This window comes from Linepithema humile, chromosome 2 (assembly GCF_040581485.1).
Source record: "Linepithema humile isolate Giens D197 chromosome 2, Lhum_UNIL_v1.0, whole genome shotgun sequence".
In the NCBI taxonomy this organism is placed as follows: domain Eukaryota; kingdom Metazoa; phylum Arthropoda; class Insecta; order Hymenoptera; family Formicidae; genus Linepithema; species Linepithema humile.
The window spans coordinates 12052067-12063595 of record NC_090129.1 but is presented as its reverse complement, the minus strand read 5'-3'; the positions used below and the strand labels follow the sequence as shown (position 1 = coordinate 12063595).

The following is an 11529-nucleotide window of genomic DNA, read 5'->3' as shown; positions in this document are numbered from 1 at the left end:
GCATTACTCCAAGGGAATACGAAGTTGCAGCTTAAAGAAACCGTAATTCCCGGCACGGATATCAAGCTGATGTGTGATACATCGACGGGCATCCCACGACCATACGTCACGCAACAATTCCGAAAGCAAATCTTTAAGCATTTGCACGGACTTGCGCACACCGGGATAAAAACCACCGTCAAACTAATCACGCAGCGCTTCGTGTGGACCGGAATAAAGAAGGATTGCCGCAGATGGGCGCAGGCTTGCGTTCCCTGCCAGAAATCAAAGGTCCACCGACACACCGTTTCACCAACAGGAAATTACTTGGGGCCTACCAGCAGGTTCCAGCACATACATATGGACATCGTCGGACCTTTGCCTCCATCTCGAGGGAAGAAATACTGCCTCACAATCATTGACAGGTTCACACGATGGCCAGAGGCATACCCGATGTCCGACATCACCGCAGAAACGATGGCTCGCCTCTTATTCGAAAACTGGATTGCGCGTTTCGGAGCGCCGGCACGAATCACCACGGACCAGGGACGGCAGTTTGAGTCGGAACTATTTAAGCAGTTGGCCAGACTGACCGGATCGCAACACATCCGAACTACCGCGTATCACCCGGCAGCCAATGGCATGGTAGAGAGACTACACCGGCAACTCAAAGCGGCTATCAAAAGCCACGAAACAGAAGCATGGACGCAAATTCTTCCAGTCATTTTATTAGGCATCCGCGCCGCAGTAAAAGAGGACATCGGAGCCACACCAGCAGAATTAGTTTTCGGAGAGACCATTCGGATTCCCGGACAATTTTTGGACCAAACCAGTAACGAGCAGCCAACGGACGAGTTTGTCCGTCATTTACAGGAAAAAATGAACAAACTCCGTCCACACTTACGACGCCATGGCCACCGCAGCACCTTCGTACACAAGGACCTGGCCACATCGGAAAAAGTTTTCGTCAGACACGATTGCCCGACCAGAGCGTTACAGCAACCATACGACGGACCATTTAACGTTTTAAGCAGAAACGACAAAGTCTACAGGCTATTGGTCAACGGCAAGCCAATCAACGTCTCGATTGACCGATTGAAACCGGCTTACACATTGGACAACGATGAGCAGCCAATCGAACCAACACCAGCCGACCAACCAAAGCCCTCCGCAACCAACAAGACAAGGAGCGGCAGAACTTCTAAACCAACCGTGCGTTTCCAGGCTTAAAAACTGCCAAGGGGGTCCTGTGGCGGCTCACCGCCACACCGCTGCACTGACGCGGTATAATACACCGCGGCGCCGCTACGCGCCGCAGGCCTTCTACCAGTTACAAGCTTGCGGACCCACCGCCAGGTTGCGCAGGCGGTAAAGAGCCTTCTCGCGATCAAGCTTCGATCGACGAGATATAAAAGAGCTGCTCCGCAGATCTTTCCACACTCACTCGCTTCAAGGCGAGCTCTCTCCAGGGCCCTTGAACTGAGTCGTACTCTGCCTCGGCAGAATCTAACCAGAGACACATAGTCTCGCAGTTTTCCTCACGCTGCCTCGCAAGGCGCGTAAAAAGAAAACAGAGTCCCAGCATCGGCCGCACATTTCAACCAAGCGGCCCGCGGATACTCCACTTTCGCCGTCACCTCCTCAGTCTCTAGTGTGGAAATTAATTCCACTAGAGTTCTGCGTCCGGTTGACTCGACCACCAAGGGACACGCTCACACAAGGCGACATCCGAATTCGGAGACCTCTCTCTCCTCGGTACACGGAGCAATCCGCAATTCCGAGAGCCGAGACGGTTGTTACCACCAGCACATCAGAGACTCGTTCCGTAGCAGTACAGACTTCACCGCTCAGAGCCTGCTCAGAGAGCAGTTGTCAGACGGAAGACCACTTCCCGAACGGAGTTCCACCGACGCCGGGAAAGGGGCTGCAACGAGCTAACTCAATTGAACCGTCCTTTTTAGGACCCGTTCAACACACTAAGACGCGGCCGGTAATTTCTTACCGCGCCCGTCAATTTTTCTTTTGATTCTCGGCCTTACACTCTTGCCGAGAAAGCGCCTCTGGCGCAATTAATCAAATCAAACAAAACTTGTACTTTTACTCTACTTCTCTGACGAGGAAAAATAAATTATATTTTTCTAAGAAATTGGTCTCAATATTTCAACCAAGTCGAACACAATCCATTAGGCTATACGCCTATAATCATCTATATTTATTATCTCTTGGTTATCCTTGTTATTAATTTGATCAACAAAATTGTTCTTTAATGTATTTGATTTTTGTTCTATTTTATTTTGTCCTATTGTACGTAAAGGAGCTACTTTTTTTGGTTTTATTATTGCTAACGGAGATACTTTTTGAATAACTCCATATATTAAATCTTGAGGAAAATGCTCTATTACATTAGATTCCAAAATTTTTACTAAATGTGAACGCATTAAGCTATGATCATACTTTACTGTATCAGGCTTGATATTAAATAGTAATGAAGTTGCAAAAGCTATTGAAAAAACACCACAATCATTACCGTTTGGTTGTTGCTGCACAGTAGGAAATCGGACAGGCCGTTGATCAAAAGAATAAGTCGGAAATAATCGTCTTAAAAATTGTTCATGATTTTTATGCAACTTCTTTTTATTCAATGAATCATAAATAAATAAGTTTTGTGCATCATAATAACTGCATACCCAATGTCCATCTAATGCGCCAGGACCTGACGAACTATATAATATCTGTATATGTTCATTATTTTCAGGTATAGGTTGTATTTCATCAAGACATTGTAATAGCAATGTTTCGACAGGTCTATAATTAGAACATCTTTCTAAAAGATGATTAAAATGTTTTATATGCAAATCTGTTAGCCATTCACCTTGAACAATAATATTTTTTTGTTCGGATGACAAAACTATTTTTGTCTCAGTTTTTATAATTATTTGATCTCGATATCTTTCATTTTGCATATCATTTTCTAAGTACACCTGTATACGTCCTTCATTCTCTTTATAATCTTTTTTATAAACTTGATCAATACGATTATTATTAATCAATGTTAGATCTGCAATTTTGTCTAAATCTGCTATGTTTTTTTGCATTTTTAACAAATCATTATTTAATTTCTTTAATTTACAAGGACGATTATACTGTTTCAATTGATTTAATTTCTTTTCATTTGTTTTATTTTGATGTATCATACGCTTACGAGTTGTTTCAGCTTCTTTTGCTTTTATTAATGCCAATGAAAGTACTTTTTGAACACCATATTTTGGATCTTGAGGAAAATGTTCGATTACATTAGATTCAAAAATTTTTATCAAATGTGAACGCATTAAGCTATGATCATACTTAACTTTTTCTGGTTTAATATTGAATAGTAACGAAATTGCAAAAGCTATAGCGAAAACACCGCAATCATTACTATTTGGTTGACATTGCACAGCTGGAAATTTGATAGGTCGTTTTTCAAAAGGATAAGTTGGAAATAATCGTCTTAAAAATTGTTCATAATCTCTGTGCAACTTTTTATTATTAAACAAATCATAAATAAATAAATTTTTTTTGTCATAATAGCTACATATCCAATGTCCATCTAATGCGTTTAGACCTGACGAACTAAATAATATCTGTATATGTTTTTTATATTCTGATGCACATTGTATTGTATCAAGAGAATACAATTTTTGTGTTTGCACAGGTCTATAATCTGAACAAGTTTTTAAAAGATGTGCAAAATGCTTCATATGTATATCATTTAACCATTCGCCTTGAGCAATAATACGTTTTTGATCAGACGACAGCGTTATTTGTTTTTCCATTATAAATATTTTTATCTTTTAATTAAATATATATTTTAGATTATTATTTGCAAGAGCACAGCAATTGCTTTTTACAGGTGCACAGCAACTCTTCTTTTTATAACAAGTGTTTAAAGACGCACAGCAGTCACTCTTGAAGGTGCACAGCAACCCTTCTTTCTATAAGCGCACAGCGCAGTAATACTTTTTATGTTTAAAGACGCACAGCAGTCACTCTTGAAGGTGCACAGCAACCCTTCTTTCTATAAGCGCACAGCGCAGTAATACTTTTTATAAGGTGCACAGCAACCCTTCTTTTTTGTAAGCGCACAGCAGCTCTTATATAAAAAAAAATATATACTTACACCTAAACTCCTCCGGAATCCAAGAAACAAAAAAACTTCTCTGGAAATCCAAGAAACAAAATATTTAATAAAGTAATGATGGCTATACAATCTTTTATTTCAATTTTTAATGTTACAGTAATTATACAATTTTGTATTACCTATTTAATAAGTTTCCTTCTTCCTCGTTTCCTCTAATTGGCTCCCTTTCTCTCTGTCTCTCTCTCTCTCTCTCTCACTGTCTTTCTCTGTTTCTCCAATAAATGACATATATAGTTTGTATTTAACACGATAAATGTTGAATTAAATATTAAATACTTTAAAATGTTAATATATACTATAAATATTATCGTGATAGATATATGTCAGGATAATACTACATAGTATTTATAGTAAATATTGTTCACATAGACCATATCATCACTATCACGACCATATTGTAATATGTGAAGCAATATTTTCGGATATATATTAATTATTATAAATAAACAACGGAAACATACCTTAAGTAATATACTGATGCAGTTTTTAATACAAAAACACCATAAATATTTCCACCGCTTCACTGTAAACACAAACATCTGTCAGTTGACAGCCATAGAGTCACATTTATAAATGACTTACAAACTGTGCTACGAGAAGTGGAAATGCTGCATTGTGATTTGTAAGCTGTCATAAACAAGATTGGCTTACGGAAAACACCAATTAAATACTTTTGAGGCGTAGCGCAGTTTGTAAGTCATTTATAAATATGACTATGGCTGTCGACTCTGATAGACAGATGACACAAAATGTCCGCAGAACCAAAAAAAAGTAAGTAATTAGTATAATATAATATATTATTAAAAACATGAAAAATAAGTAATTATTCGTTTTGTTACAGCACCACGATGGAATCGACGAAGAGAAGGCCGCTGTGGAGGTCGCGGTGGAAACCGAACGTTCCACCTCCACTTTTAAAATTAATATTAAATACAAAAAAAATACATATTTTGTAAAAAAAAATACATATTTTGTATTTTATTTAAATAAAATGTTAATGTATTTATATATATAAAAAAATACCATGTAGTATTATCTCCTGTTTACTATTAACCTGAAATAGAGTATAGTGTAAATCCTGAAATAGATAGAGTCGTGTAAAGACGTTTAATTTTTAATATAATATTCAATGTAAGAGACGTTTATCTTAATTGTTTAATTTGTGGTATTTACTAATCAAACGTCTGTGCACGGCTCTATCTATTTCAGGATATTATCCTGAAATAGATAAAGTAGTGTAAATCCTGAAATAGATAGAGCCGTGCACAGACGTTTTTAGTAAATACCACAAATTAAACAATTAAGATAAACGTCTCTTAGATTGAATATTATATTAAAAATTAAACGTCTTTACACGACTCTATCTATTTCAGGATTTACACTATACTCTATCTATTTCAGGATAATAGTAAATCAGGAGATATAATACTACATGGTATTTATTTATATATATATATAAATACATAACATTTTATTTAATATGTATTTTTTTTTTATTTAATATTAAAAGTGGAGGTGGAACGTTTTGTTTCCACCGCGACCTCCACCGCGGCCTCCTCTTCGTCGATTCCATCGTGGTGCTGTAACAAAACAAATATAATTAGTAATTTTTTTCATTTCAAGATGCTTTTTTTAATTAAATAACTTACGTAGCACTCGTGTGAATTGTCCTCCCTGCTGCCACTGCTGTCGTTGTTGCTGCCGCTGCCAAATTTTTATTTCTGAAAAAAATATTGAAATATGTAATTTATGTTAATTTATGTTAATATGTATAAAATAACCGTTTATAATGTATGTTAATCTTACCATTTATAATGTATGGTGGTAAGTTGGATAAGTTCGATTCCAAAAGCGATAATGAGGGTTGGTGTGGTGACGGTAGCGGCGGCGGAAGCGGATCCGAAGGCGGCGGCGGCGGATCCAAAGGCGGTGGCCCCGGTGGCAGCGGCGGTGGCCCCGGTGGCAACGGCGGTTCCAGTGGCAATGGCGGTGGTCCCGATGGCAACGGTGTATTAGTAAACTGTTGTTTGAAAGCCTTCAGTTCTTCTCGCAATGCAGCGATTGCTACAGCATCAGAAATCGCTGCATTGGGAGAAGTATTTTCTTTTTCTGTTTCGCTCATTTCTGTAATCATATTTTTTTTTTATTACATTAATTCTATATTATATTATACTAATTACTTACTTTTTTCTGGCTCTGCGGACATTTTGTATCATCTGTCAGAGTCGACAGCCATAGAGTCGCATTATAAATGACTTACAAACTGTGCTACGCCTCAAAAGTATTCAATTGGTGTTTTCCGTAACCAATCGCGTTTATAATGACAGCTGACAAATCACAATGCAGCATTTCCACTTCTCGTAGCACAGTTTGTAAGTCATTTATAATGCGACTCTATGGCTGTCGACTCTGACAGATGATACAAAATGTCCGCAGAGCCAGAAAAAAGTAAGTAATTAGTATAATATAATATAGAATTAATGTAATAAAAAAAAATATGATTACAGAAATGAGCGAAACAGAAAAAGAAAATACTTCTCCCAATGCAGCGATTTCTGATGCTGTAGCAATCGCTGCATTGCGAGAAGAACTGAAGGCTTTCAAACAACAGTTTACTAATACACCGTTGCCATCGGGACCACCGCCATTGCCACTGGAACCGCCGTTGCCACCGGGGCCACCGCCGCTGCCACCGGGGCCACCGCCTTTGGATCCGCCGCCGCCGCCTTCGGATCCGCTTCCGCCGCCGCTACCGTCACCACACCAACCCTCATTATCGCTTTTGGAATCGAACTTATCCAACTTACCACCATACATTATAAATGGTAAGATTAACATACATTATAAACGGTTATTTTATACATATTAACATAAATTAACATAAATTACATATTTCAATATTCTTTTCAGAAATAAAAATTTGGCAGCGGCAGCAACAACGACAGCAGTGGCAGCAGGGAGGACAATTCACACGAGTGCTACGTAAGTTATTTAATTAAAAAAAGCATCTTGAAATGAAAAAAATTACTAATTATATTTGTTTTGTTACAGCACCACGATGGAATCGACGAAGAGGAGGCCGCGGTGGAGGTCGCGGTGGAAACAAAACGTTCCACCTCCACTTTTAATATTAAATAAAAAAAAAATACATATTAAATAAAATGTTATGTATTTATATATATATATAAATAAATACCATGTAGTATTATATCTCCTGATTTACTATTATCCTGAAATAGATAGAGTATAGTGTAAATCCTGAAATAGATAGAGTCGTGTAAAGACGTTTAATTTTTAATATAATATTCAATCTAAGAGACGTTTATCTTAATTGTTTAATTTGTGGTATTTACTAAATTTAATTTGTGGTATTTACTAAAAACGTCTGTGCACGGCTCTATCTATTTCAGGATATTATCCTGAAATAGAGTAGTGTAAATCCTGAAATAGATAGAGTCGTGTAAAGACGTTTAATTTTTAATATAATATTCAATCTAAGAGACGTTTATCTTAATTGTTTAATTTGTGGTATTTATAAAATAAATATATGTATACGTCTCTTAGATTGAATATTATATTAAAAATTAAACGTCTTTACACGACTCTATCTATTTCAGGATTTACACTACTCTATCTATTTCAGGATAATATCCTGAAATAGATAGAGCCGTGCACAGACGTTTTTAGTAAATACCACAAATTAAATTTAGTAAATACTACAAATTAAACAATTAAGATAAACGTCTCTTAGATTGAATATTATATTAAAAATTAAACGTCTTTACACGACTCTATCTATTTCAGGATTTACACTATACTCTATCTATTTCAGGATAATAGTAAATCAGGAGATATAATACTACATGGTATTTATTTATATATATATATAAATACATAACATTTTATTTAATATGTATTTTTTTTTTTATTTAATATTAAAAGTGGAGGTGGAACGTTTTGTTTCCACCGCGACCTCCACCGCGGCCTCCTCTTCGTCGATTCCATCGTGGTGCTGTAACAAAACAAATATAATTAGTAATTTTTTTCATTTTAGGATGCTTTTTTTAATTTTAATTTTAAATAACTTACGTAGCACTCGTATATAAATTGTTTTCCCTGCTGACATTGCTGTCGTTGTTGCTGCCGCTGCAAAATTTTTATTCTGAAAAGAATATTGAAAAATGTATATGTATTTTTTAATATGTACTGAAAAGAATATTAAAATATGAAATTTCTTACCGTTTTTCTTAAATAATACCGGCCTAAGAGTTTTCTTAAATACCGGCCTAAGAGTGTTGTCAGCATGTGTCTTGCTACACTTCTGCACTTCAAGACGAGAAATATACACTTCTGCACTTCAAGACGAGAAAAAATTTTTTTATAAAGCATACTATTATTTTGATGATATACACTATCTCTATTGGTCTCCACAACACGTTATGTATACATTTTACGACCGATATTAATTATATCAATGTGATTAGTATCATCAAAGCTGCGAGCTGACAGGTCTGAGCGCCGCCATGTTGGAAAAGGACAGACATTTTTTAGAAAAAGAAAGGAAAGAAAAAAGACGCTCTTATGCGGGAATCGACATTTCGCGGGCTGTAGAAAAGGACAACCATGTCGCATTTTGATGCTTCTAGTTGGCAAAGGACAAACTTATATATTAGAGAAGGATGACGAACAGACGACGACGACGACGACCAAGACTTACATAGATTTCGGCATATTTCGACTTTGGCAAACTTTGGCAATTAATATATTTTTTTAGAAAGCATGTACAAAAAAAGTAAAGATACTTTTATCATGTATATCGCATGTGCTCTATCGATTGAGCCTATTATAAATTCGATCGGTCCACGCATTATTGAGATATGAAAATCTCGACTCCTATCAGCTCATGTGCTCGCGTAAAGATACACGGTCGGTCTTGCGCTGCGCGTGAACTTGGCGCGAGACACTACCGTGTCTCTTGATAATCACTTATGTACGTTTATGATAAAAGCTAACTATTTTTTTACAATAAATATTTCTTCGATATTTCTTCACATACTAAATTAATAATTTCCTTTTTGCACAGCCTCATTCTGCCATGACACAGAACCAGTAGTATTAAAATAGTTCATAAAATAATCTCTGATTGCTTTAGCACTTCTAGTAGGATTATTGCCTCCTTGTTGCCTAGTTAAATTAGTAAGATGACACTGAGAATCAATTTCAGAATAATTTGTAACTATATTATCTAAAAATGGTCTTCGAGACAAAATAAAATTATGTAAAATGCAACATGTAAGAGTAATTAATTCTACTTTAACAATTGAAAAAGCAATTGTGCTGAGAAGAATTCTGAATCTGTTTGCTAGCATTCCAAAAGCATTTTCTACTATTCTTCGTGCCCTATTCAGACGATAGTTGAAAATTCTTTGACAGTGAGTTAACCCACGTTCAGGATATGGTTTCATTAAATTGTTCGATAGGGGAAAAGCATCATCAGCAACTATAACGAAAGGTATTGATTGATTGGTTGTGTTTCCAGGCAAAGAGCTAGGTTCAGGTAAATTTAAAGAACCATTATTTAAATGCTGTGCAAGTTTACTGTCTCTAAATACTGCACTATCATTCATCCGTCAATTTCTACCAATATCAACAAATATAAATTTGTATGTGGCATCAACAAGGGCCATAAGTATTATACTATCTGTATTTTTATAATTTCTATAAAAAGATCCACTTTTTCTCGGGGGACGAAAATTTATGTGCTTCCCGTCTAGTGCTCTAATACAGTGAGGAAACTGCCATAAAATATTAAATTCACTTTCAATTTCAGCCCATTTCTGTTCACTATTAGGACACTAAAATAAAGTTTTAAAGAAAAGATATATATAATAATATTAATATATAAGAAAGATTTTTGTTTAGGAATAATATTATAATAACGTACTTTGATATACTCGTCTTGAAGCTCAAGGATTATTGCTCTTAATGTATCAAGAATAATCAACGAAAATGTATTAGGAGCTATGCGTACTGCAAAAAAAAAGATCCTGAAGTGAATTTCCTGATGCCAGGAAGCGTAATGTAGCAGCTAATCTATAACAGCAATTTTATTAAAAACATATTTAAAAAATATTTATTAAATTAAGCAATTTTATTAAATACATATTTAAAAAATATATTAATTAAATTATTTATTTATTTATTATAATTATTTACCTTTAACGAGGAGTTATAGCCTGACGCATTACAGTGTCTTTTCTTTGTATATAAGGAGTAACTCGAATTAATAGTTCTTCAAAAAGATTTTCATCCATTCGATAAAAATTTTTATAGGACTTAGGATCTTGCAAACTTAAATTTAAAAAAGTAATAAAAATTAATGTATTAAGTAGTAAAAATTTACTTTATATATAAATTTGTAATAAATAATTAGTTTACGGTTTGTCTTTTTTATTTTGATAAAAAATATAATAATTTTAAAACTATTTGTGTGATTAAAAGTAATTAAACGTTACAATTAGCGTACTTGAAAATTAGGAAATATATCATATCGACAATACCGTAAACTCAATTTTTTACCAGATTTATATATTTTATATATAATAGATTTAATTTACATTAAACGTACCGAATTTCCTCTTGTATCATGTGTAACATTCCTCTTCCCTCATATCTTTTTTGTAGCCACTTTCGATTCCATATTTCCTTGCGTTTATCATTTTTCTTTTTTTTTCACAATTTAATAATACAGCTAAAGCAGCTAATTGTCGTCGTTGCTGAATTTTATTGATCCAATATATGTTTATCCATATTTTCACATATTCAATACATTGTTTATCCATATATAGACAAGGCATACTATGCTACTGGAGCCATCATGCTTGCCACTTCCGTGTGATGAGTTTATATAGCATTTCAAGCAGCAAACCGAGCAACGTACAATACAATGCATCGGTCAGAATGCACAAAAGCAGGCATGAAAATCGTGCATCGTGTGATTACGGCTTTATATACCCGGCCGCCTTACTCGGCGGCCGCATTCCGGTGACGTATTGCGGCCGGCGGCTCGATGCGCAGCCGATCGTCGTGGCCGATTGCGCGGCTAGTAACATGGGTTAAGCCTATGTTACACCACCCCCTTTTTTAATTAGGACGCGATGCGGGTGGCGGAATGAGGCGTGAAGAACGCGCCTGACCGTGGTGGTCGAAGCGTATCAACCATCGTCCGGCGGTGGTGACCACATGGTACTTTCGGCTGCGGTGGGCGCCTCAGTATGGAACTTGCACCCAGGTCCCATCTGCCAACTGGACATCCACGTCTGGTGGGGTGGTCGGAGTTGGTGGTGTTGTTGCTGAGGCGGCGGCGGCGG

At 36.1% G+C, this 11529-nt stretch overlaps 2 protein-coding genes and 1 long non-coding RNA gene across 3 annotated transcripts; 1 reads left to right on the top strand and 2 right to left on the bottom strand.

The window, feature by feature from the left end:
- Positions 1-3802: 3802 nt before the first annotated feature.
- Positions 3803-4770, bottom strand: LOC136997812 (uncharacterized). The gene is made up of 2 exons (XR_010888450.1): positions 4621-4770; positions 3803-4365 (listed from the first exon to the last, which is right to left on the bottom strand). It is a non-coding gene; the product is annotated as an uncharacterized lncRNA (long non-coding RNA).
- A 633-nt stretch (positions 4771-5403) lies between these two features.
- Positions 5404-6578, bottom strand: LOC136997810 (disheveled-associated activator of morphogenesis 1-like). The gene is made up of 4 exons (XM_067349135.1): positions 6344-6578; positions 5966-6283; positions 5809-5880; positions 5404-5739 (listed from the first exon to the last, which is right to left on the bottom strand). Exons 1-4 carry the CDS (start codon positions 6363-6365, stop codon positions 5663-5665), a joined length of 489 nt encoding a protein of 162 aa, XP_067205236.1. The 5' UTR covers positions 6366-6578; the 3' UTR covers positions 5404-5662.
- On the top strand, positions 6524-7553 carry LOC136997811 (disheveled-associated activator of morphogenesis 1-like). Its single transcript, XM_067349136.1, has 4 exons — positions 6524-6607; positions 6667-6984; positions 7070-7141; positions 7211-7553. The coding sequence occupies exons 1-4, from the start codon at positions 6586-6588 to the stop codon at positions 7285-7287; spliced, it is 489 nt and encodes a 162-aa protein (XP_067205237.1). The 5' UTR covers positions 6524-6585; the 3' UTR covers positions 7288-7553.
- The last annotated feature ends 3976 nt before the right edge of the window (positions 7554-11529 follow it).

Bases quoted from the DNA above. Each gene is read 5' to 3' on its own strand.
- LOC136997810 (XM_067349135.1), bottom strand. From the start codon at position 6,365: ATGTCCGCAGAGCCAGAAAAAA. The intron at 5,881-5,965 runs GTAAGATTAACA...TATTTTTTTCAG, and splicing joins ACCACCATACATTATAAATG to AAATAAAAATTTGGCAGCGG. The intron at 5,740-5,808 runs GTAAGTTATTTA...GTTTTGTTACAG, and splicing joins ACAATTCACACGAGTGCTAC to CACCACGATGGAATCGACGA.
- LOC136997811 (XM_067349136.1), top strand. From the start codon at position 6,586: ATGTCCGCAGAGCCAGAAAAAA. The intron at 6,985-7,069 runs GTAAGATTAACA...TATTCTTTTCAG, and splicing joins ACCACCATACATTATAAATG to AAATAAAAATTTGGCAGCGG. The intron at 7,142-7,210 runs GTAAGTTATTTA...GTTTTGTTACAG, and splicing joins ACAATTCACACGAGTGCTAC to CACCACGATGGAATCGACGA.